We start from the raw sequence: 24,677 nt of genomic DNA on the forward strand, positions 1-24,677 counted from the left end.
GGTGATGGATTTGTTTCTCCCGACGGGTCCGAATCTGCTACTGCTGGGTTATTGAAGGAATGTGGCCAAGGCAGGGCAGCAATCAGCCTCCCACAGTCCAAAATTTGCCCACTTGTTTTCTTTTCTCCTGCTGCTGAATGTGACCAAAGCCCTCCCCGCCAGCACGCTGCAGAGCTTCAATACCCCAATCAAAGCAGCCGTCCGCAAGAAGGGACAGAGCCACAGTGATTAGCTGATCCCTTCGGTCTTGCAGCTTCCTCCCCTGCCCTGTAATTGGCATCTTGTTTTTTTGCCAGTGGGTAGGGACCTGTTTTCCTGCTGCCTGTTGCAGCTTAGCACCACGCGCTCTTTGAGCAAGTTTTAGCAGAAGGCAAAGAGCAGGAGCGGGGACTGCAGCAAGGTGCTGCCAGCAGAGCTCACCCTAGCTGGGATTCTTCTCTCCATTTCCTGCTCCCTTGGCCAAGTTACTCACCTCCAAAAGTTCAGTTACACCACCATCAGTGAGGTTCCCCAAGGTATTTAGGTGCTTCAACCTCCTAGTGATTTAAATGGGAGCTTAAGTAACTTGAAGGGTTTGCTTGCGTGTGCAGATCTGACCCAGGGCGGCTTGTTCACGTCACTGGTCTCCTTTGACTCGACTGCCCTGCTGGTGGTGGGAGCAGGGAGGTAACTGGGGCCACACCATAGCTCTTGTGTAGCTGGGTGGCCCACAAGGAGGTGGCTTAGTGCAGACCAGTGCTGCACAGCGTGCCTGCTGCCCGCCTTCCCACCTCACAAGGGGGAGGCAGGTTAAGGAGTTTTCTGAAATTGCTGAGGCTTGGCAAGGAGGGGAAAATAAAATAGAAGCTGAAGATCAAAAAAAAAAAAAAAAGCCTTGGATGCACAAGAATTGCAGACATGCTGTGAGGTAACCGGCAAATACAATTTAATTATAAGATACACAGGAGTAATGGCATTTGCGAGGTTGGAGCATGATTTCCCAGTAATAGAAGGACTGCAGGGTTCCCTGGCTCTGTCGTCTCATCCTCAAATGAGAGCACAACTGCACTTCAGTGCTTTCCCTGCCTTCAGAGGGGTTTAAAGGGCCACAGCTACTTGGTCTTGGAGGAGCTAGTGTGGTTGTCCAGAGTGTCAGGGGATTGCATGTGAAGGATTCAGGGATGTGAGGCAGTGGGCTTCGTAGGAGGGTCTGGTGGATCCAGGCCAGGTGGGTTTGATGATGTTTTCTAGGTCAGGCAGAGGATAGCTCCATTTGCTGGATATTCCCAAGGTTTGTGCTTTCCTATATTCTCCTCTGTCTTTCTAGACTTCTAAAATGGATGGCTCAGCCAGAAATGCCTTCAAGGTGGGATGTGCAAGGAGCCCTTGTTGATCCAGAGTGCTGTAATAGATGTGACCTTTACAGTGCTGTGATTTTATTTTTATTATTTTTTGCTCCAGTGTGCCTACAACCTGTCAGACCCACGTGGGGACTTAAGGGCTCATTGCAAAGGGTTTCCAGTGCCAAGCTTTCCTTGTAGCTGGAGCAGAGATGTTACGGGTGATCTGGGTGGGCTGTAAGGCTAGTGTGCCTCCTGCTTTGTGCAGATCTCCAGGCCTGCGTGTAAACGAGGCTCTTTTTGTGCCAGGAGAGCACTGGGTGTGTTGTTTATTTCAGTATGAGATCCTCTCACCAGACTTCAGGATGATGCTGTGCTGTGCGTGTAGCTAATGTTCCTTGGATTGCCATGGGACATGCAGGGGTCCTACAGCAGAGGCAAGGAACAGTGCAGTGGCTTTTGATGAAATGAGAAACCAGAGTGCTTGGGGATGAAATCAGGTCTTTAGAGAAAGCACTCTGTTCCCAAGGAACCAAAATACCCTGGTTTTGCATCTTTCTTCCTCTCTGTTTTGTTCTGAGCTTTTTCATTCGGATTTCAGACTGACAGGGATTATGAGAGCCCTCCTGGAGAGCAGGAGCACATCCAGGAGCCAATGTAACCGCTGGAGGCAGAATAAGAAGGGTGTTTGGATTCCCTGGGGAGCCTCTTTCATCGAGTGCAATGGGAGAGGCATTGCAGGAAGGTGTTCTGCTGTCCTGATGGTTGTGATAGGTTTCAGACCGATCCTCCCTCCTTTCCTCGTTGGAAGGGCAGTTATTGTGCCCCTCTGGGGAGCTGGATGTGCAGTTCTTGGCTTCACGGGGGGGCACAAGGGGAAGATGGCTGTAATGCTGCATCAATTCCACCACCAGCTCCATCAGACGTGTCCCGAGATGACTGCCAGCTCGGGTCTTTGCTGCCAAGTGGAGCGTGGGGGCTGGTGACAGACAGCCTGGGGCCATCGGCGCCCTGGGCTTGTGAGAGGAGATGCCTGGGGGAGACAGAGCAGACAGACAGCAAGGAACGAGGCTCAAACTCTCTGTTTTCCTCTTCTGCCCTCCCTGTTCATGCCCCATTGGATGTGAGAAGGTCTGTACAGTACATGTCTCCAGGTACACCCAGGACAGATGTCCCCATCACCTGGCTGTCCTCAGTGGTCTTGGTGGCCCCGACAGAGGCAGAGTCTCACTGGGGTCAGCAGTCGTGGTCTGCATGTCTCCTCCTGGAAGGAAGATATGGATGGGAGGTGTCATGGTTTTGGGGGCTGATCTGGGAAAGACTGGGGAATGTGTGGGGAGGTGTTTGTGCATTGTCCAAACTTCTCCAGAAGTCTTATTTCTGACCTTCCTTCCGCTGCTTTCAAGCATGAGCGGCTCCCTGTGGCTTGAACAGAGCAGCAGATGCAATGGATTTTGGTCAAAAGCAGGTTAAACCCCCAGGAAGCTCTTAAGTACAGATTCAGTCTGTCATAAAGATGAGCTGGCCTAGCCCCACTGAAAAACAGACATATTTCTAGGGAACTGGGTCCTGGGTCTCCTCCTGGCAGAGGAGCCTCAGAGCATGAAAGTCAAGAAGGATGGGGGAGGCAGCAGGACAGGGCTCGGGTTTGCTCTCACAAAATACAGCATGAGCCAAGGAGATTGGGAGGAACCATCTGAACTATGCCTATGAGATGCTAAAACACAGCTTAGGGTGGGGGCATTGCTGTGGCTGCATGCCCGTGGTGATCTTCTGAGCAGGAGGGTGTGCAGACAGCAAGTGGCAAGCTCAAGGTGCAGGTTGTGGTTTCTTGCTCGTACTGCCAGGGGGTTTGTGACTGTGGGCAACCCCGCCAGCCTCGTGCAAAGCCCACGTGTGATGTTGGCAGGGTGGCTGCACTGGTTTTCTGACCAGCAGTGCTCTTGGAAGAGCAAACAGGAGACGATCTGACATTGTTACTGGTAAAGAGAACAGCCTCTGTTCTTACAGAAGCTTTTATTTGTTTCTTTTGAACAAAACAGACACTGTATGAATGTTATGATTTTGACAAGGGGAAACACAGTACTTTTCCTGCACGCTAGGTGTAGTTAAGGTGTGGGATTTGCTGCCATAAGGCCTCATCAAAGCAAGGCATTTAAGAGGATTTGACTAGTGCAAATGCATACATGAGCATACAAAGGTATGAAAGCCTGTTTATGCAAGAAAGTTCAGGTACTGAAGGCTTTCTTACTCTGGGGTAAACTTTTTTTCCTGTAGCAGCTCCTCTTTCAGACTTCTTTATTTCAGAGAGGAAAAACAAAATCCTAAGAATCACTGGATTCAAGGTTTGTGAGGATCTTTTTTAACTTGCTTGGTGCCCCCTCACGTACAGTAGTTTTGTAAGAGGTTCAGAAAAAGGGCATCAGCCATGGGGGACTAGCAGGGAGAGTGGGGGATACAAACCAATTCAGCTTACTGAACTTTGGGTTACCAAAAGTTCCACATTGCCACTAGGGAGAAAAACCTCTTCAAAACACTTCAACGCTGAGTTGCAACCTGGAGCTGCCTTTCTTCCCTTCATTAGCCAGGGAACAGAGGGAAATAAGTCTCTTTGCCTAGCAGCATGAGTCCCTCTTTATTCTCTCCCCTTCTGCCAGTTGTTTCCTGCTAAGAAGTAATTTTTAATTGCCTGATACCAGGGCAGAGCTCCTTCCTGATGATCTTTCTTGGAGATCATACTGCATAAGTGGTTTCTTACTTGGAAACTACTGTGTTATTTTGCGAGTCTTCCTCTTGGTTTTGGGGTCTTCCAGGGCATCTTGGGTAGCTGGATACCAGCGTACTGTGGTGTGTCAGGTGTGTGCCTGTCCAAAACTTCATCCCAGAGAAGTTCCTGGGTTGGGGGTGGCTCTGTTTTTTCAAAGGGTTGAAATCTGCTCAGTTAAAATAAGTGTACCCACAAGTATCCTGTCATTTTCTATTATGTTTTTTTAACCCAAAAGCATGGTTGGTAGAAGCCTTAGAGGGCCTTCAAGAATTACACTTGCCAGAAATGCCCTTTAGGTAAAACATCACTAGGGCTGGCTTGTTTTGGTGCTCCTGCTGTGTCCTTGGTATAGACACATGCCTCTCTCTAGTATTGTTTAAAGGAATCTTAGGTCTTATAGAGAGCTTTTACAGTTTTCAGTCTTGAGGAATTTCCGTGGCTGTGCAAAGTCAAACCGTCCCCCCCAAGGTGGTCTTCACCCCTGCATGGTGGCAAGAGAGGAAACTTTGCTGTTCTAAATCTTTGGCCAGACCTGGCTCCTGAGTGGGGCCATGCTTTCTGCAAGCTCTGCTGTACGTGCTTTCCCTCATTAATACGGGCAGGACTTGCAGGTCTGTGGCCCATTAGAGGATAGCCCTTCTGCGCAGTTGCGTTTTACATCTCGGAGCAATGAGCTGGCAAACACCTCTGCTCCATCTGTTTTCCTTCATTGATGGATCCTTTTAAAGTCAGATTGTGGTCCCACGGGGACACACTCAACTAATCCTCTGCTTTTAAGATTTTATTTGTGCAATAAATGGATGACAAGGTGGTTTGCAAGTACATAACACAATAAATGGGTTTATAAATGCAACTTTTCTGCAGAGCACTATAGAATAAAATACAATATCACCACAGCATTTAACACTGATCTCTACTTCATTCATATTTCAAACAGTAATGTGCCCATTTTCTCATCTGGGAAGCCTCTTAGTTTTTTTAATACATTTTTATAAATTAACCGGGCACAGATTTAATAACAACTTGCATTTGTATAGCTTTTTCATCTCTGAGGACCTTGGATTGCTCTGTAGACTTAATGGTATAACATACAAATTGGATGCCGGAGGATCCATTTGCTCTCTGCTGAAACAAGGCAGTGGCTTGGATTGCTCAGCAGTGCTTGTGGATGCAAAGGACAGTGAAGGAAGAAACTCGAAGCAAATCCTGGTGGCAGAAAGAGAACTTGGAGGGGAAGGATGCAGCTCACCTCAGTGATGCCCAGAGCAAAGACCGCTTAAGAAGAGGTCACAGGCACACCTAAGAAATCTACACCATGAGCAAAGCAGGATGGCTACTGAACCTGGAGGGCAGTGTGCTGAAAAGTGAAGAAGAAAATGCTCCTTCACACACTTCTTCTAGCTGCTGGGATGAATCATTGCTACCGTGGTGAAGCCAAGAACGTTGGGAGACTTAGGGCTTTCCAGAAAAGACCAGGGAAAGAATTAGTGTTGTTTTTATTTTTCCATTTGTAATGACGTGTTTTTTTCCTTGTTTGTGTGTTTTTGTTTTTGTTATTCAAGGTATTCAATAGCAGACAACTTGACATGTCAGGACAGCATACTTCTAAGCAAGAGCACATGGTTTCTCAACTGTTTTTAAAAGCAATACCAAACTCTTGGATTTGGTGATAGGATCTTCTCCTACTGCCCTTGGTAGCTGAATTAGGGACACCAGGAAGGTATGGAGCTCCTTTTCTCCAGGACTTTCATGCTCTTTCAGGAGCTCACGCCCAAGTTCTTGACTTCGTAGATCCCCAGGTGAGAGGGGGCTTTTCCAGCCCTCTGCCTTTCCCATCCCAGTGTTAGCCAGTCCCAAACGTGGTGGCCGTTTGCCATGGAGGTTGCCCCTTCCCATCCTGGAAAGGAAAAGGTCAGAACAAAGCTCACAGATATAACATACGATTGGAAAAAATATTTACAGATAGCAAATTGCCATCTCTGCAAAAGGAAAACATGAGAAAATAGAAACGTGATATTTATTTTAATACAATGTTTTTAAATTTTAATTTAAGAGACCAGCTGTTTCTGCTTCTCTTATAAGAGCTTAATTGGTATATAATAGCATAGTTAATTAAATACAAATCAATAGTTTAAAACAGCTAATTGATATTTAATATGTATGGGAAAATATAACCTAGTTGTAATATAATTAACTCAATATTAAATAAGCAATGGAGTTGCAATTATGCCTTTACAGTGATTATAAAGTTTATCGTTCTTTAATAAACTTGCAATTAGACAGGATAAGCTGAAAAATTATTAAACAGGTATTATTGAGCTATTAAACATTTATTACCATTCCTGGTGGAATACAGCTACACAATAGTACACATTATAATTGTGTTAATAAACCTTTATTACTTCTTTGCAGTGTTAGCCTTTAATGCACTGGTTGATCAGAAACTTGGATCCCTTTCTGATTTGTCATTGGGAGAATTGCCTTAAGAGTAAGTAAGGAAATCCCAAATGATGGGGGGAAATACAGAAAAAGCAGGATTTCATAATTTGGGCCAGGGAAAAGATATCTCTCTCCCAAAGCCAGCTGGACCTCCTCTGTTGCCTAAGATGTACATAAAGGTCACTTCCTAGAAGTCATAAGCTTGATTCATCCTCTGAACTATTCTTTGCATTGAATTTTGCTTCTTTGTCACTTGTTGCCCCTAATGCCCCAACACATGTCTTGGACTTGCTTTTGCTTTGTCTAAGTGGCTCTTCTACAGATTTTGGGATGAATCAATGCATAGACTTCTTTGAGGCAAAATGTGCTTTTGCTCTGTATTTTCCAAACATGATACTTAAACTCACACTTTTTATAAGTGGCCAGGGTGACAAACCTCAGCTGTAACTCATTCCACTATGCTAGAAAAAAAAATCAGTTGTCATTGAAAGGAAGCGGATGGGATTTGTTTCAGGAGGTAGGTGCCACACACCCATGGGTTAAAATGTTCTTTTTTTTCAGTGGTATCTCAGCAGCCCCCTAAAGCCAGAACACTTAAAATGCTGGGGTGTCTGCTTCACTATTTAAGCTTTTAGATAGCCATTAAAAGCTGTGAAGTGGTGAGACATCCGTAGGCATCAGAGTCATCTTGAAGTATTTTACCTTTTAAAGGCACTCTCAAGTATTTAAAGGTGCCTTTAGCTATAAAGATTTTTGCATGTTCTCACAAATTTATGGTATGAATTATTATAATGTAGTGCTCCTGTATAGCTCCTTTCATCATGGGATATCAAAGTGTTTTATAAGCATTAATTATAGCACCCTTCAGGGAGGCAAATGGCCCATCGACACCCATACTGCTGGGGGCTCATCCAGGCTCCAGATGGGTGACAACCCCAGTCTCACGGATCCCTCCTTCCCTCCTGCAAGGGCAAAGTTGTGCTTGGGGCACTGGGTACCACAGCCCTTGTCTTTAGTCGTAGCCCATTGCCATCACCTCTAAAGCACGGGCTCTTGCTGGGGAGCATTTCTCTCCCAGCAACTGGAAGATGAGAGCTGGACATCTGAATTTGGGCACCGGGTTGACATTCTTCTCCCCCCCAAGTAAGCTGCACCTTTTGCTGCCCCTGTCCCAGTTCCGTTCCTCTCTGTTTTGGCTCAGGATGTTCTTGCAGCTGTTTGTTGGCTGCAGAGTATGGCAGCTTTTGCCATGCCAGGGCTCCAAGTCTGGGGGCAAAAAAAAAAAAAGCAGTTGTGCATGTGCAGGGGTGTACGATGCACGATGAAATTAGCAAGACAGCAATGCTGGCTTGCTCAACCCCGCTGTGGACTGTGCTGCCTTGTGTGACGCTAATCTAATTGTGTTGTTTTAATTGCACTTTGATAGCTTGGTGCTTGTTGAAAGCTCAATAGGAATCAATGCCATTTGTCTTTTCCATCAATAAAGGCATAAATGCGTTGCAGGCTCTGTGTCAACAGCCCCAGAGGCGAGGGAGGCTATCGGCAGCCTGCAGCTGATGTACACAGGGTGTTTGTCCTCGCAGCATCGTGCAGTCCTCTATGGAAACCCACCTGAAGTTCAGCGAGGTCTTATCTATTCTAGCTGTTGGCCAGCCCTAACCGAGGCAGCCCACGCTGAATGTCCTTCACCTAAAACCAGCAGGTTTAGCAGTAACGGGGAGTATTGGACACATAACACTCTGCAAGCTGACACCTTTCTGGGTGTGTTTTTGGTTGTAGAGCAGGCTGTGCAGGGTGACACAGATCACATCACCCCCAGCCTGAGGAGCAGGAGGGCTGGCTGCCACCTCTGCATCAGCCAGGAGGAGGTTGCTGTTTGCCTCGTGCTGACTCAAAGCAGCTGCTGAGAATGTGGGTGGTCAGTTCACCTGTCTTGAATGGTCTAATCTTTAAGCATCTACATCTGAGTTGGTCGCCACCTTTTAGAGTTAGTGAGAGAATTATGGACACTTCCAAAGTCATCCTGATAGATGAAGTGTGTCACTGCCCACGGATGCCCATTTCCCTCTGGGGTCTGACTTTAAGTGACAGTGTGAATTTAAGGGACAACCAAATTTTGGCTTACCTTAGACATCTTGATAGACATTTTGTATGGCCATTTCCTTTAGTGGGACAGCACATAGCATTTATTTGGCTAGCTGCTGATGACCTCTGTCATGGGACCCTTAGGATCAGGAGCTGTTGGTCCTTAAGCTCTTGCAAGATGGATCCCCGTTAATGTTAGAGAAACTTTTTTAACTTGTCTTGCTTGTACCCTGAGCACCGTAGGGGTCACAAGTCATTTGTGCCTTCTGGATTTGGGCTCCGATTCTGCCCCGAGATGCTGTACGCGAGAGAAGGAGGATGACTCTTCTGCCAGAATGCCACAGTAGCTAGCAGCCCTAGGGAGGAATATTTCATACGCAGTGCCGTATGACTCCAGGCATCTTCCCTGCACATCACACAGTGGTGAGCAACCCTCCTGCTCCAACGCAGCCCAGCTGTGCAGCACGAACCCTTCCGGCATGGAGCCCGAAGCCCAACCTGTGCGGTGCTGCCTGGCTTGAGCAGAGACTGCCGGCAGCCCTCGCTGTGCTCCTGCTCCGCTGCCTTCCCCTCCTGCTCATGGCTCCACAACGCTCCCGAGTGCCCCGTCCTCGGATAGCAGGCTCCGAGGAGACCACAGCCGCATTAAGTAAACATCAAAGGGGCTTTGATCAGCGGGGCCCCGCGGAGCACGGCAGCCCCTGAGGAGCACAGCAGGTCCGCAGGCAGGCAGTGGTGGGGACGTGGTACCTTAATTTTCTCCGCTGTGACACAGAATTGCGTTTGAAGAAGGGGAGCTTTTTGCCGCACTGAGATGCGCGTGGGGAGAGCACGCGTGCACGCAGCCTACTTCTGGAGAAGCCACGCTCAGATCTTTCTCTGTTGGTTGTCAATAGTCAGAAAGCCCCATTAAGGAATCAAGGCATCAAAGGCATAGGCCTCCTTGGACTCGGGCACTTTGCCGCTTGCTGGGTCACCCGCTTGTTTCCGAAGAGCGAGGTGCCTCAAGCCAGCTTTGTCTTCCCTTTGGAGTGCCACGTCCCATCCGCTGCCCTGCCTGCCAAGGGAGACCAGGATTTAAGAGCCCGTGTTGTTGCAGCACACTGGTGCATAGGAAGATGCAGCTTGTTCCCTATGCACAAGAGAAAGGAGTGCTTAAGAAACAGGGAGGGGACGGTGACCATCCTGGCTCTGGCGTGTGGCTGAGCAGAGCAGGCAGCTGGATGTGGTTGGGTTGGGACCAGCAGCTTGCACATCGCTGGTGCTTCCCCTGAGCAAAGTATCTGGCAGAACCCCTTCCCTGCAGCATCCCCATTTTGCTCTTGTCCCCAGCCTTCTAACATGGCTCTTTCTTCTCTTGCAGAACTGGGGCTCCCAGGAAGAGGATGCTGCCTAGTACTGGGGTTCATGTACAAGGAGAAGTACCGCAGGATGACTGAAGGTGAGCGGTTTCCCCACCTTCTCTTCATCCTTCCTCCTTTAGCAGTCTCATCACAAGGATTCACTATTGCTAGGAACACGCTAGCTTCTTGTTCGCCCCGAGGGGAAAACCCTGCTTCCTCTTTGATTTCTGAAATGTCTTGTTGGGCAAGCAGATGGGGGAAGCCCCTGTATGAAGCTGCAAGAGAAGAGCAGGAGCTTATTGCTTCCATCATCCCAAATCCTCTGTCTTTTCCCATGAAAGGGATTTGTCACACAGAAAGCTCTTTCAGCAATCGTTGCTTCTAGTCCTTTTATTCTGCTTGGGTGGTGATGCCTCACCAGGACACCTTCAAAGCACTTGTCTTCAGCTGGTGCATCTGTCCCCACTGGAGAGGAGTGGGGATATGCTCAGGTTACCCTCATAATATTAAAGCTGCAACATCCTGGAGCTTATATGGACTTCCTTGCCGAACAAATGTCTGGCTAATTGGTGGCAGAGGTACAAAAGTCAATTAGAGTCAGGCTTAGCCTTGCTGTGTTCAAAAGGTGTCGGTGTTTGCTTGGATAAATCTCTCACCTGAGATCAGGGCTGCTGTGCCTTCTCAAAAGCATAGTTGCTTTACTTGTCAAACCCCTGTGCTGAGACAGAGATCTTGCTAAAGTTTCCCTGTTTTATATTCTAGTCATCCCCCAGGTATTTTATGAGCATTGATTAATCCATAGAAATACCATAAATAATTATGAAGTGTAATAACTAAACAAAAACTATTTATGCTCAGAAAGATCAACATCCTTGCTTCTCGTAGCTTCACTGCTTGGCTGCTTTTTTCTGAAGCAGACCCTGGTGCAGTCCCACCTCTGGGTAATGCTGGATCCGAGGAGGGTGCAAGTCCCGGGGCTGGGCCAGTCGGAAGGTGCGTGCTGAGGATGTGTACAAGAGCAGGGCTGCTGCTGGGGATGGCGAGCTCAACCCAAAGAGATCCAAGCTGGGCTCAGTCCTTGTTTTGGGGATTGGTTGGGCAGAAGGTGGGCTGACTTGCCCACTGTACCTTCATAGGATGGCATATTGCCCAGTGACTGGCCATTGGGGTCTTTGCTCCTGCAGGAAGCCTTGCCTTCGTGAGAGCAAAAGGTGCATTAGCTTGCATGGGGTGAAGCTCCAGTGGAGGCAGGCTTATGGCTTGAATATCAGTTAGAAGATCAAAGGTTCCCTCGGCTCCCCAGGAGTCCTGATACCGAGCTGATAACATGGAGAAAGCACTTCACAAGCTTTCACCTCATGTTTGTTAATTATCCCGTGCTTTTTAAACATTGATTAGAATATTTTTAATAGGAAGGGGCTGCCCCTTGGGAGAAAGGACGGCACAGCCTCATCCAAGAGCTGTGGGAAGGTACAATCTCTTGCTGCTTTTGTGTTCCTCGAGCCTCTCTTAGGCTGCCTGGCCTTGCCCCTGGGATGCTCCCAGGTGCTGCGCGTGGGCATCCCATCCCATCCTTTGGGATTCAAAGCCTGCATCCACCTATGGAGCAAGCCCCCTTTTCAGCCCTGACATGGCTTTGTGGAGACAGAACAAAGACACATGAAAGGCCAAAACTAAAGCCTTTGTGTGGGGAAGGGAACAAAGCATGCCTGCCTCTAGATGAGTTTCTGGCCCCCGCAGACTGCAGGGCCATTATGTTTAAAGGTACAATCTGCCAAAAAAGAAAAAAAAAATGAACACAAAGTCAGGGGATTTCCACGGCCACAAAGACCGCCTGGGACTCGTGTTTTCGTTGGAGATGGTTCTGGATGACAATTGCAGACCTCAAGCCTCCTGGGTTTTAGATTTCGGCATGAATCCAAGCTGTAAAACATGGGCTGAGCACTGGTGGGAGCAGAGGGGGGTTTCAGATGTCTGGTCATCCCAGAGGTATTCCCTGCCAAAAGTACCTGAGCCAGGTTCTTTGGGCCAGTTACCTTGCAGGAATAAGGAGTGAGACAGCTTCCCCTTCATGTTTTTGCCAATTGAGAGTTTTTCCTCTTTTATTGTGTTATGGTGCTAATGAATAGCCCTATTAATAATGACAGGGCAGCTGAAGGAGCTGAAAGCAAAGGTAGGCAGTGGGGCAATCGGATAATTACGAGGTGTGGGGTCTCCATCGTAGTGGAAATGGGTAATTACAGGGATCATTAGAACCTTGCTGTCATTTAATGGAGACATCTACAGAATGGGCTCCTAGGTAGAAAAGCAGAAGAGGACTTAGACGGAGGTCTTGTCGGAGTGGAGGAGCTGCACAGCGCTGTACGGCTGCAGACCTGGTACGGAGCCATCCTGGGCTGCATCTGCTAGGAACTAGAGGGGAGTGGCTGCTCTCAAAGCCCTTCTCTTGAGCAAATGCTTCTCTTGGCTGTCCCCATGGACAAGATCCAGGTTAGGCACTTGCAGACCACTGTGGCAACCTCTCCCAGCAGGGTAAAATAAATATTGTGTCTTATGGATGCTCTGTGGCCATGCCCAGCGAGGGGCTTTGCTAGCATTATGTTGTCTGCATCCCAGCTGGCAAGCGATGCACATCCATTAGCATGATTGCAGGTGCAGGCTTTTCTGGCTGAGCTGTCTTCCAGGGTGCGAAGCAAAAATAAATGTCCAAGAACTCACCTCCATTAGCGTTAGTTAACTCACATCAGCTCTTCATATCACCATATATCAACCTGGGTCCTGAAAAAAAACAGGTCTGGAGGAGGTGCCAGGATCTCTCACAGCTGCAAAGCAACAGCACAGCCTCGGGTGCTGCTGGTGGTGATATGCAAAGCAAAATCGATTTCAGCAGTCCCCCCACAGCTGGTGTTGCTGCACTGCATCGGCTGCAGTTGCCTCATGCTGTATCGCTGCTGCAAAGCATGAGCTGGGACAGCAGGCTGGAGTCGGGTGCATTTGAGGGGCAGGCGTAGGAAGGTGTTGCTCCAGTGTGGCTGCAACGTGCCCATCCCTTTGCTGTGATTGACGGTTCCTCACTGGCGTGCTGGGACTGCTGCTTGGTGCCGGCTGTGAGTTGTAGGGTGGAATTAAGCTGGTGACAGTTGTAGACAGAGGGAGAAAGGTAGAGCTGTCTGCAGTGACGGCCTTGCAATAAAGACGCTTTAGAGTTAATCCTCTGCCATCTGTCTTCATTCTGCTAATAACCCACTCAATCAGATGCTGCCGCCTGTTTGTTAACATTCAGAAACAGATACATAATCGGTAGGAGCATGCTGTTAGTGCACACGGGGCTGGATTCCACCCCTGGCCATAGTGGTGGGTTAGTGGGAGCTGTAGCTTGGGCAGGATGTCCCAAAACACGAAGCAGAAAACAGAGGTCCTGCTGAAGCTGGTGGCAAGCTGAGCTGCCCTGCCTTCCCCAGGGTTTGGTCATTTCCCCTGGCTCACAGTGACTTTTGGAGCAGAAAGGTGGCAATGCTGTAGTCACCCAAGAAAAGAAGCATTTCTGACTAACCTGAAAATTGGGACTTTTTTTTTTATTCCTTGTTCCCCACCTCATTCAGCCATCTTCCCTTCCCAAAGCTGGAGATGGAGGCTGTGCTGCAAACCCCTCCCTGCTCTCCCATCGCGCTTAGTCCCTGCTCATCCATCGCTGCAGACTCCAAGCTGGGCTCTCTGCTCTCTTCTGGGGTGGCCGGAGGCAGGTGCTCACACGTTGATCCTGCTCCTGTTATTTTTCTTCCTCTCTCCTGCCTTTGACTTCTCGCCAGATCTAACACGAGTCATTAGCAAGCGTCGCTGCAGCAATTATGGCACTTTTTGGCTGCCATTCATAAAGCTACTAACGGGAACGATTAAGTGCTTGGAGGTGTCAGCCTACTCCTTCGCCACCTGTTCCCACCAGCCGTCAGCTGCTGGAGGTGCTGCAGCCTCTCCCTGCCTCTCACCCCCCTTTCTGGGCACGGTGGTGGCTTTGGAGTCTTCCCGTATGGTTCCGCAGGGTGGCCCCACACTCAGATTTGTCACTGCATAGAGGGAAGGACATGCTTCATCCTTTTCTGAGGCTGTGAAAGCAGGCATGGCTAGAAAAGGGGACAGAACGGGGCTTGGCACAGCAGCATCCTCCTGCTCTGTATAATGGTCTGTGTGCAAGGAAGGACAAAGCCACCTCTTCACCTCCCTGCTTGGCTGATGTCCCTACTTTCTGCCTTGCTTGCATCCATGCCATCAATCAGGGATGGGCATGAGGCTGAAATCTGTACCTTAACCTGCAGGCATCTTCCCTGGGCTCAGCCACTGTGGCTGGGAGGGCTGGCTGCTGCGCAAGGAGAAGGTTCGGTGCTGGAACCACCGCTGGCAGCAGCATCCCTCTGTTTGCATCATGGCTGGGAGCAGAACCAGGGCTCAGCAGCTTTCCGCATTCAAGGTGTCTCCGTGCACTTTGCAGAGCACTGGGATGCCAGCAGCTGTTGCTGCAGGGCTGCATCTCCGCGTGGCAGCAAGAGCCAGTCTGTGTTTAATTGGGAGAGGGTGCTGCTTAGCAAATCCCATTCGTGGGGTAATGGCTCCAGAAATCTGCCCAGCTAGGGGCTGTCTGAATCCACAGCCAGAGATTTTTCTCTAAGGATGACATGGGTGTTTTGGGGCTGGTGGTTAGTGTAAGGCAAACCTCAGGTTTTTGGGGAATTACAAATGGTTTCAAAGCTTTGGACTCCACACCGTGAGCTTCCCCTCAGCCCCCTTGTTGAGGAGGTTTGGGGTCTTAGTTAAGGGTGCTGGGACTAAGCAAAGCTCTGTCTGATGTCTCTTGCTGGGGAGAGTGGGGAGAGAGACAGAGGTCCCAAAAGGCGGCACTCATCCCTGTAGCTCAGATGCAGTACAGGATGCATGTCAGGGTTGGCCCAGCGAGGCAGTGATGATGATGCTCGGATGAAGGAGAGCCACCCCCATGCTCCGTTACCTGTGGCAGCTCATCCCTCCATGCAGCCCACTTCTGCTGCCTTACCAGCTGTGCCTTTGTGCTCAGCAACATCCAGCGGTGTCTCTGGATGGGGCTTATGGTCTCCAGCTCCTGCCTACCTCCAGCCTGCAGATAGGTTTCAGTTCTGCTAGGCACAGGGAGAGAATTGTGTATGCATATGAAAGCTGTTTTTTATGGCTTATAATTATCTCATACCCATCCTTAGAATAACTGTAGCTCCTCCATTATTAATAAGTGGAATTCCAGTCCTTGTCATAGATCACAAAATGGAGAGGAAGCTCAACCCAGGGTTTGCATAATGTACCTTGGTCTAAATTGAATAATTGGTAAAATGGTGAAAATCGTTAGTTTTTCCCCATTCCTTGGTGCTGGAATTAGTGAGATATTAGTGCAATTAGCCACTGCTTCCATTTGAGGCTGCAATCATTTGGTTTGTAATTTAGAATAAATGTAAAAGCCCACTTGTGCTGCTGAACAGATTATTTGTCCTGTTTAAAAGTATCTAATGGGGTGGCTGTCATCTAAGCAAGATACATTTGACCCATTTCAATTTGTTTCCCTTTTAATCTGCTATCTGTTTTCCTGGATCTTTTTTTAATAAAAACATAAAGAAGAAGTGGGCGAGAGAGACCAAAGAGGAAGAGAATAGAAGCGCTATAGATCTGGAGTTTATCATAAGCCAAAGTAACTTGAAATCAAGGCTGTTAAACTGCAGAAAGCAATAAAAAGAAAACACTATTTGGAGATCGTTTAAAGGGCCGAGTGACTTGTCAATGAAAGGTTGCTCTATTCGACTGCTTCTTAATAGCTTCTCAGAGGGAATCTGCAGCTCTTGCAAGAATGAAGGCTGAGAGTATTTCTGTAGCAGCCCTGTGCTGGGTGGGGGGGTGCATTTCGGTTGGCAGGATGTTGGGACAGGAGATGGGGAGAGTCCAACACCAAGAAGGATAGAAAGCAGAGGAGCAAAGAAGGTGGTTGTAAACTCAAAATAGGGTTTAGGCTTTAAAATGTGTCCTAAATATCGAAGCCTGGCACATACTGGTAGGTACAAAGGATGGAAGCATCATTCTCATTTGGGTGCGGGTCTGTGGCCAGCTCAATCCCACTCCAGCTGTACCACCGTGCCCTCCTTCAGGGGAGAGCAGAGAAACTCTGTGCCTTTCTCTGCCAAAGGCTGAGCATCCTTTCAGTGCCAGTCTGATTCAAAGCTCTTTGTCAGGCCCCATATTGCTTCCTGGAGAGAAACCAGCTGGGACTCTGGGATGGAGTCCCTGCTGTTCTGGGAAAAAATGGCTTGTTCAGAGAAGCTGCTGTGTCTCTGCTCCAAATGTCTCTGCTTGAACACCACTTCTGCTGCCTGCAGTAGTTCAAAGAGGGTTCAGTGAACGTTTCCTGCCAGGAAAACGTGCTATTAGAGTGGCACTGAGATGCAATGACGTATTCATGCCACCCATTAGCAGCCCAGCGAGGCAGTTGCTGCCTCAGAATTGCTTGGATTTATGGGGACACATAGTCTGAAGTGGGATCTTGCAAGTGACTTTACACCCACAGCAGCACAGGCTGAGCACAAATACTTCTCAGTCTTGAAGATAAATTGGAGCCAACCCCCATCACCCCTGTAAAAAATAATAATAATAACAAATAAAAGGTGTTGGCTCATCCTGCTGTTGCACACAATGGGGCTCAGCAGGCCCTAAACAACTTGAGGGGTCCCAGCCTCTCCTCCCACTTCGCCCTCTGAGGCTTGGGCAGTGAGCAGGACCTCTTGGCATCAGTCTGCAGCCTGGCAACAAGACTTCCCCTAATGTTTTGCTAAAAGCCACGGGGTCCATGGCATGTAATCTACTGGAACCCACTGCAGCTGATTTCCAAAGCTCCTCATGGAGCCTGGTGCACATTTTGCACTGCTAACTCTGCTGTCATTAACAGTAAAGGTGCTGTCTCCTGCAGGGCTTGGCAGCTCTGTGATAGGAAAGCTCGCCTTACCCCGAGCGTTGTCACTCGTGTCTGCCCGCGAAGACACAATCGCAATTGATTAGGGAAGGCTTCTTCCCATATAAGCTGCATTGAGCCTTTTGTTCTTTATCTGACAAAGGCATTTGAGAAGGAAGAGGTGAGTGCATGGAGCAAGCTCCGGAGAAGTTGTTAAAGATGCATTGTTATCAGCAGAGGTCTCATTGACATCTCTCTGGTGCTTTGTGTGTCTGTTAGCTAAACAAGGCAGGGATGTAAGTTAAACCTGAGGAAAAAACAATAAACAAGCTGTCTCTGTTTGGTGTCAGGGGAGGCTTTGCCTTGGTTGGGCCAGCTGGAGAACTGTGTAAAATGCAGGACCTCAGCACTGCTGAGAACCAAATCCTCTCTGGTAAGATCCATCGTGCACATGTGCAGGGATGCTCCATGAGAGGGATCCACATGCCCTGCACAGCTCTGCTCAGACAGGGTAGGAAACTCCTGCCTTCAGGTTCCTCCACGTGCTGCCGCAGTGCTCGCGGGTTGGAGGAGAGCTGGGTACCATCCTCTGATGCCTACGCAGCTGAGAGCCCTGCTGGTTATAGACCTGGCACCAAGCTTGTGAGTTGTATGGTAACGGTGAGGTTGTAGCAGCTAATAGGCTAAGGGTGTAATTTTATCTATTGATTCAAGTAGCAGTCCCCTGTGGAAAGCTATTGCTGTGCAATCTTAAATAAATGAACGCAGGACTTCCTCATGCCCTGCGTGCTGGCTTAAGGAATTCCATAGCTGATTCCCATCCCGCAGAGTCTGTGGGTTGTGCGTGGAGCAGTGCCCGGCAGAGATAGAGGCCCTGCTGAAGGTGTTCCAGGGATATTAGCTGTTTGTAAGTATAGACTGATATCTAAGGTGTGGTGAAGAATATCCCAGTGTCCTTGTGCTGCTCTGCAGGTCCTTGATGGGAAAAATCTCATCCAGTAAGATTCACGTGGAAAAGGGCAGGGATAAGTTTGTGCTTTGCTTTACCCGGTGAAGTCTGGCCATCTGTGTTGCTTGCTCTCTTTGTTGGCTTTGGAGTGGTTTATTTTTAAAGTGTCGATGGGACAGAGGGAGCATGAATTAAAGGAGATGCAAGGCAGCGCTCTGAAGGCAGTGACTCCGGCTTTCTCATCTCTGCGCTGCCTCCAGGCTACCCGCAGAGTTTACCTTTGAGCGTGTGTATTTGTTGATAATTTCTCCCTCTCTGCAGAGCTGTTGCTGCAGCCCGGGGGTCTGTTATTTAGCTTTCCTCCCTCGGTGTCCGTGGGGACCCTGCCAGAGAGGTTGCTGGCAGGCTGTATTTCATAAGCAGTACAGGTCACACCACTGACATGGTGTCCACCAGACCTGAACCTAAACATGCGGGCCTGGCTATACCATTAACTAAAGTTCTGATGATGCCATAAATCCTGCTGTGAGCTCTCCTGGCATTGACACAATGGCATGATGAGGGCAGGAGGGTGTCAGTATATCCCTACCCAAACCTGGAGAAAGGAAGAGCTTGGTTCTGCCTCTCGTAGGAGTCTTCCTTGGGCACAGGCACTGCAATGCAGTACTGCTCTCTGCAAGGCACTGAGAGGCTTCCCAGCGCTGCAGGCAAACGTGGGGTTCATCTCTGTCTGCCTGGTCTGGATCCCCAGCTGTCCTCTCCTGGAGGCAGGTCCTGTGTGCTTCTGCAGGCTCAGCTGGGGCTGGAGATTCACACCATGGAGCAACAAAGCACTACCAAGTTGCTGTAGCTTAGAATATCAATTAAAACTGTTGCAGAGCCTTGTAAGTCCCACTCTGAGACACGTGCTCTGTATTGATAAGCAGCTAGGCTTGCCACTAAAATAGCTCTCAAGCCAGCAGAAGTAAATCTACCGTGGAGTTATGGACAGAAACTTGCTGTGGCCGTGGCCAGGGTGCTTCCAGGCTGCAGGGTGGGAGCTCAGTGAGGTTGCTGAGGAGATGAAAGCCCTCTGGTGTTGCAGGCACAAGAGTCTGTTGCTTTGACATGCCATGAAAAGACCGAGAGAACTAGTTGTGACAAAACTGGTCACACCCGCTGGTTTCCCGTGTGTCACTATGTCCCATAGCATCACCTCTGCTCTGAAGTCTGAGCTGCCAGGTGGCGCTCCTGGATCAGAGCAAAACAGCTATATTTCACTCTGTGGTGACGAATTTGGGGGAAACTGTGGGTTTCAGGCCAACACACGATGAACCTGTTCCCATTTCACAGTGAAGTGGGACTTCGTTGGCATTGACTGAAAGGTACTGCAAAACTCCCAACAAAGTACCTTGTGTTGTTGGGGTTGGCTTTTCTTTTAAGGCCTTCCAAAAATCCATCCTAATCATAAGGAAATAGTGAAATATTGCTATAAAGCATTGCACTGAATGTTGCAAGTCCTGTTTTTTCACCCCGAGCTATTTGCTGTATCTAGCTAAACCCTGCCATCTGTATTCAGTAAATAAAGCTGAAGTCCATCAGCAGCCTTCAGGGTGAGGTTGATGAAGACAGAAGGAACAGGCATGGTCAAAAAAACCTGCAGGAGAGGTAGAGAGCGTGAGTGAAGCTGGGGAATGAGAGAAATTCCCCTCGGCCAGGCAGGCAGCAAGATGGTTATTTAGCACCCGGGGCTGTTACTGTGATCCTTCACAAAGAAATGAGCTTAAACCACAACCTTAACAATTACCTCCAGTGCAGTAGCAATCTCAGGGCCTGTATGTACATATCCTTTTATGCCCAGTATTTGTTCCCATAGGTATTTACCCAATCTATAAATGTATTAATGGGTCTAATCTTAACACGCATCCAGAGATATAATGTGAGATGGGCTTTTTTTTCCCTTTAACAAAGATGAAGGTTTTATATAGACGGAGAAAAGAGAAGGGAAGTGAAATGTTCAGTGACTAATGATCCTCATCAATATTCATGAGAGACGGTATGCATTTCGAGATTTAAAATAAAGGAAGGAAGAAAGGGAGAAAGGAATTGACTTCTTTAGAAGCTAAATGAAATATTTAGGTTGACCTGGAGATAAATATGCCAGGTCTTTGTTGCCATCAGCTTAGACCAGCATTGAATTGAGGAGCTTTCAAAGAGAAGCAGGGGGAGCGGAGCAGCCGGTGGAGGTTTCTGGAGATGGTGAAGGCAGCATTGTGCTCAGTGCCTTGCAAACGGGGAGGCAGCCCCAGGGAATCTTTGCTTCGAGCCAGCTACAGAGGAGGGATGGAAGAGCAGCAATGGGGTTTGTCCCCAGCACACCAGCACCGAGGCTGGGAGCAGACCTGGCCTGTCCCAAGTGAGTCCTTTCATGCACTGTCCTCAGAAGAGCTGCTGTCTTCGCAGTCATTCCTTGCTGCAAGGCTGCCCTGCTTGGGAAGGGGCCCTCCTAAAGCAGTGGCTCAGAGGATGCGGTGGACAGTGACAGAGCCAAAGGTGCTGCAGGACAGATCTGGCTGGCAAGGACCGGCTCTAGCACAAACAAATGGCTCCTTCTGCAAGTGTTCACCGATGGGTTCCTCCCTGCTGCAACTGGGCTGGCTCTAGTTGGGTTACCCCCAGGAACACCTGTTACACTTCTGTGGAATATATTTCTCTGTACTATTGTTTCCTTCCTTCCTCTCCCTTCCTGCCTGTGGTTCCCTCCCTGTCCTTCCTAAAGCAGAAAATCGCCACAAGTATACCAAATTTGAAGTAGAAATTTTAAACTTCCCCCAACACTTGAAAATAGATGGGGGAAACTTGATCCTTCACCACTTCATTATGTGGTGGGCAGAAGGAAAGCCTCCGCAGAGAAAGCACCAGAAATGTGGGTTTGTTCGAAGGATGTTGCTCCACATTTGCAGCAGTGTTGGTGGAGGACAAGATCACCAGGATCCTAATAACCTGATTTAATTGCTGAAAGAGCACAGCAGGCCTGGAAGAAAGGCTTTCCCCCAGCCTTCTGTATTTCTCTTCTTCTAAATCCTTTTCTGCAGGTTGCCCTTGTCTCCTCTCCAGCAGCAGCTTCCAGAGCTGCTCCTTCTCATTTCCGTGCCATCCCTTTCCCCGAGTGACAGCTGTCCCACCCCCGCCAAGGTCGCTTGCCCTTGAGACCATCTTTGATCTGTGCCCTGATAGAAGGGCCGAGTATTGACTTTGGCTTCAGCTTCATTAAGAAGCAGCCTCATTTGTCAACTTGTTTGTTTCGATAGCTGCTCAGGAGCCGCGGGGCCCGCAGCCCCCCCGTGCCGAGTCGTGGCATTATTCCAGAGCCAGCTCCCTTTGTGAGGGTGTGCAGGCAAGGTCACTGCAGGTGGCCTTGCACCATCCTCTCCTCCCCATTAATCGATGTCACGGAGCTCCTGAGCAAGGTTATATCCAGCCTGCCTGCTGCCGGGAGGCCTCTGGAAGGAGTCTGGGTGCTTTGAGGAGCTGTGTGTGGGTGCATGCATCCATAGTGCTCCCACTGGAAAGGCTGGGGGGGGCACCGGGGTCCTCTCTGCTCCTGCTGAGCTCGGACGTGAGGTCTCAAGTGAGCTGTCGTGGTGACATCCTTCCAGAGGTGCTGTACAGCTGGTTGCATAAGGAGTGTGAGTAATGAAGACTAATTTCTCTTGTCAGTTGTCATCAGGTAGCACATCTGCCAATAATACCTTCTGGTTTTAATCCAGATGGTCAAACGAGGTTAATCAAATAAGTTACCCAGGCTTTTTTTTTTTTTCCTTCCTGTTGGTGGTTGAATAATGCATTGACAGGTGTTGGGATGCAGTGCCTGACCTCTCCGGGAATCACCTCCCAGTGTTGCAAACCCCCTGCAGCATCTGCTGGAGCAGGGTGGGACCTGAGTCAGTGGCAGGGTGCAGAGACCACCACGTGGCATAGGCACTGTCTGCCATCCCTCCAAAGGAGTATTTTGGTGGGAACAGTCCTTCCCTAAAACCATGTGAGATGACTGAAGCTCTCAGTCATCCCGCGGCTGTTTTGGAATGGGTTGCATGACAGCTTTGGAGAGGACAGGCAGAGAGGACCACGGCGGTGCAGGAGAAACATCTCTCAGCTTAGCTTCAGAGCAGAAGGAAGAGGCTGTGCTGCTGAGGACAGATGGCTGCGGCACAGCGTGTTTCCAGACCTATCCGACCTTGTGTAAGAGAAGCAGGCAAATACAAAAAGCCAAATTTCACTGAACCAGCAGCTGAGGTGCAGTTTCCCTGAAAGCCCGCTCTCCCCTGCCTCTCTGTCCTTGTGCAGACAGCTCACAATGCTGCATTGCTCTGGAGCAGGGAAGCAGCAAGGGGCTGTGCCTCTGCTGGCCAGATGCTGAAGCATCAGCCCTTGGTGCCCACTTGGTGGAAAGCAGCTCATAAACCTGGTGCTCTGGATCTGGGTTGTGCTGCAGGGGTTAAAGCTCTTTTGGTGCTAGCTGTCCTGGGTGTGGTGGCATTTCTGACAGCAAGAGGGAGATGAGGAAGATGTTCTCGTCTGTTGCCACAGGCATTTTGCTTCAGCAGATCCCGAGGTAATAAGGCATTGGTAATTGCAGCTCCACGTGGGCTGTGGTGTGACCAGCACCAGCCTCTGCAGCCCAGGGAGCAAAGCTGGGGAGGATGCTGATGGTAGCAACAGGAGTGGCCCAGGGACCAGAGAACAAGGGGAGAGGCTGGGGGAGGTGAATTTATATAGTCTAGAGGAAGCTTGAGGGGAGACACGACCAGAGTCTATAAATACACACAGCACTAGAAACAAAGGGAGGAAATTATTCATGGCCTCAGAAGGAGGGAGGACAGGGAGCTGTGCCTCAAGCAGAGGCAAGAAAAGTTTATTCTGGGTCTTACATGGAAGGAGAAAGGCGTTCAGGGCCAGCCAGCCAGTGTGGATGGGGTGTCACCACTGCTGTGCTCCGCTCCCCTCAGAGCCTTCTGAATGCAGCTATCCCTGCCCAGCTCGGCTGTGTGGCAGCAGCAGAACCTCGCTCCCTCCCCGCCAGCCATTTGTGCAGGCATCTGGCCCCGAGCCATGCCAGGGAAGGTTTGTTCAGACCGATGGGGAAGCGGTTGGGCTTACAGCTCGGCAGCACGCTCCCCTCGGACAGGAGCGCTCGCCTCTGCTGGGTGACAGTGATGGAAGCCCGTAGCCCTCGGCGCCGTGGCTCATTGCTAGTCATCTCTCCAATGAATAATACACCGGCCTGAATATCTGTCTGCATGCATCTTCCTTTCCTATAGGGTAATTTAATGTTATCTTTGGGCCTCCTGCTCCTGAGATGAAGAGATTACTTGAAACCTGCAGCCCACAACCACAGCCATTGGTTTCAAACGTCATTAAGTTTCATTATAACAAATAAACACTGCAATGACATTTATAAGTTACCGGAGAGCACAGAAACACAAATATGAAGCAGATAAACTGCATTTGATCCAAATAATTACTGCAGGCAATATCGAGCTTGGGCTGAGCTGGCAGCCGGGTGCCGAGTAATTTATAGGAGTCCGTAAGGCGCTGTGTTGCACGTTGCTTCTTAAAAATTATTATGATGGTTATGTGTCTGCCTCTGAGGCCTTAACCAGGTTACGTCCCTGCCTCGTCGCAGGCAGGAAGCTTTCCCTCAAGTCAGAAAGGGAGGCAGCGCTGGCTAAAATCACGGCTGTTACCCGTTTGGGGACTCTCCTGTGCCTGTTCCTTGGAATTTCAGTCCGAGGAGAGACCCGTGTTGGGGTTTTGCTGTGGATGGACGTGCAGAAGAGGCTTTTTTATTATTTTTTCCTGGAGGTTTCTATCCACAACTGTGGACTCGTGAGGTTTCAAGAGGGGGGATTCTTGGACATAATTTTCCATTGTAAGGGAGCGTAATATTACACTAATCAATTTCCCTTCTTTTCGACTCCCAGCTTTACACTACCTGCTCTCAACTCCAGGCAGGGAATCCTCTACCAGTAAACCAGATGGAAAAACATCTCCCCCCCAGAAAATCCCTGAGTGAAAAACGGTTCTGCTGTCGTGCTGGTTGTGTGAGCTCTCGCCAAGCTTTGCCTCACTGAATACAGGAGGGGGTTTGTCCGCTGCAGGGCGGCTGGGGAGAGAGCACATCATCAGCTGAGCGAGCCACGTGGAGCTTGGCAGGGGATGGAGAGCTTCCTCTGTCCTGCAGGCATGGCGCTCAACCCAGGAGGGGGTTCAGAAGCAGCTGGGTTTATTGATGAGCATCTCTCATTACCTGCTAATTAACTCAGCAGGCCAGAATGTGCTCATCTTCTCATGGACTGGGGTTTTGCACAACCAAGCCATTGACTCTGCAGAGGGGACCATTGAAAGGGAGCTGGTAAAAAACAAACAGTGAAGCCTTGTGTATAAATACATTTGAGGTCCCTTCTAACATAGTCCCAGCTCCTGCGGCAGTGAAGCAGGGCAGTCACAGTGACAGCAGTGCTCAGTGCCATGTCCGTTTGCCACTGCCAAGGGTGCACATGATGGAGCAGTTGCAGGGCTATAAATATTGACTGAGTTCATGTTTCTGCTCTCTTTTTGTGGAGCTTGGTTGCATTGGGTAAATCCCAGTCAAAATCAGGACTTGGCTGTTGTAGGCATTGGTGCCAGTCACCGCTCTCCTCCATAACACCGGGTTTTCCCCTGAAAATGCCATTCGTCCCTCCAGGCTGGGGGATAAGTGCACTCTTTAGGCATTCCCTGGGTATAGGGGTACTGTGGCAGCAATGGTTTTCAGGGAAGGGAACAATTTTTCTTAGGCCTT

At 49.3% G+C, this 24,677-nt stretch overlaps 1 protein-coding gene across 3 annotated transcripts in view; it reads left to right on the top strand.

The window, feature by feature from the left end:
• Nucleotides 1-24,677, top strand: part of KIRREL3 (kirre like nephrin family adhesion molecule 3) — a 321,962-nt gene that overhangs the window by 198,801 nt on the left and 98,484 nt on the right. For 2 of the 3 annotated variants that reach the window (XM_068659552.1, XM_068659554.1), the window contains exon 2: nt 9,974-10,051. The exons of the other annotated variant lie outside the window; for it this stretch is intronic. In XM_068659552.1, the coding sequence (XP_068515653.1) occupies nt 9,974-10,051 (78 nt within the window). The remainder of the gene's footprint in view (nt 1-9,973; nt 10,052-24,677) is intronic. 3 annotated transcript variants of the gene reach the window in all.

Source organism: Anas acuta, chromosome 23, assembly GCF_963932015.1.
Source record: "Anas acuta chromosome 23, bAnaAcu1.1, whole genome shotgun sequence".
NCBI classification, from domain to species: domain Eukaryota; kingdom Metazoa; phylum Chordata; class Aves; order Anseriformes; family Anatidae; genus Anas; species Anas acuta.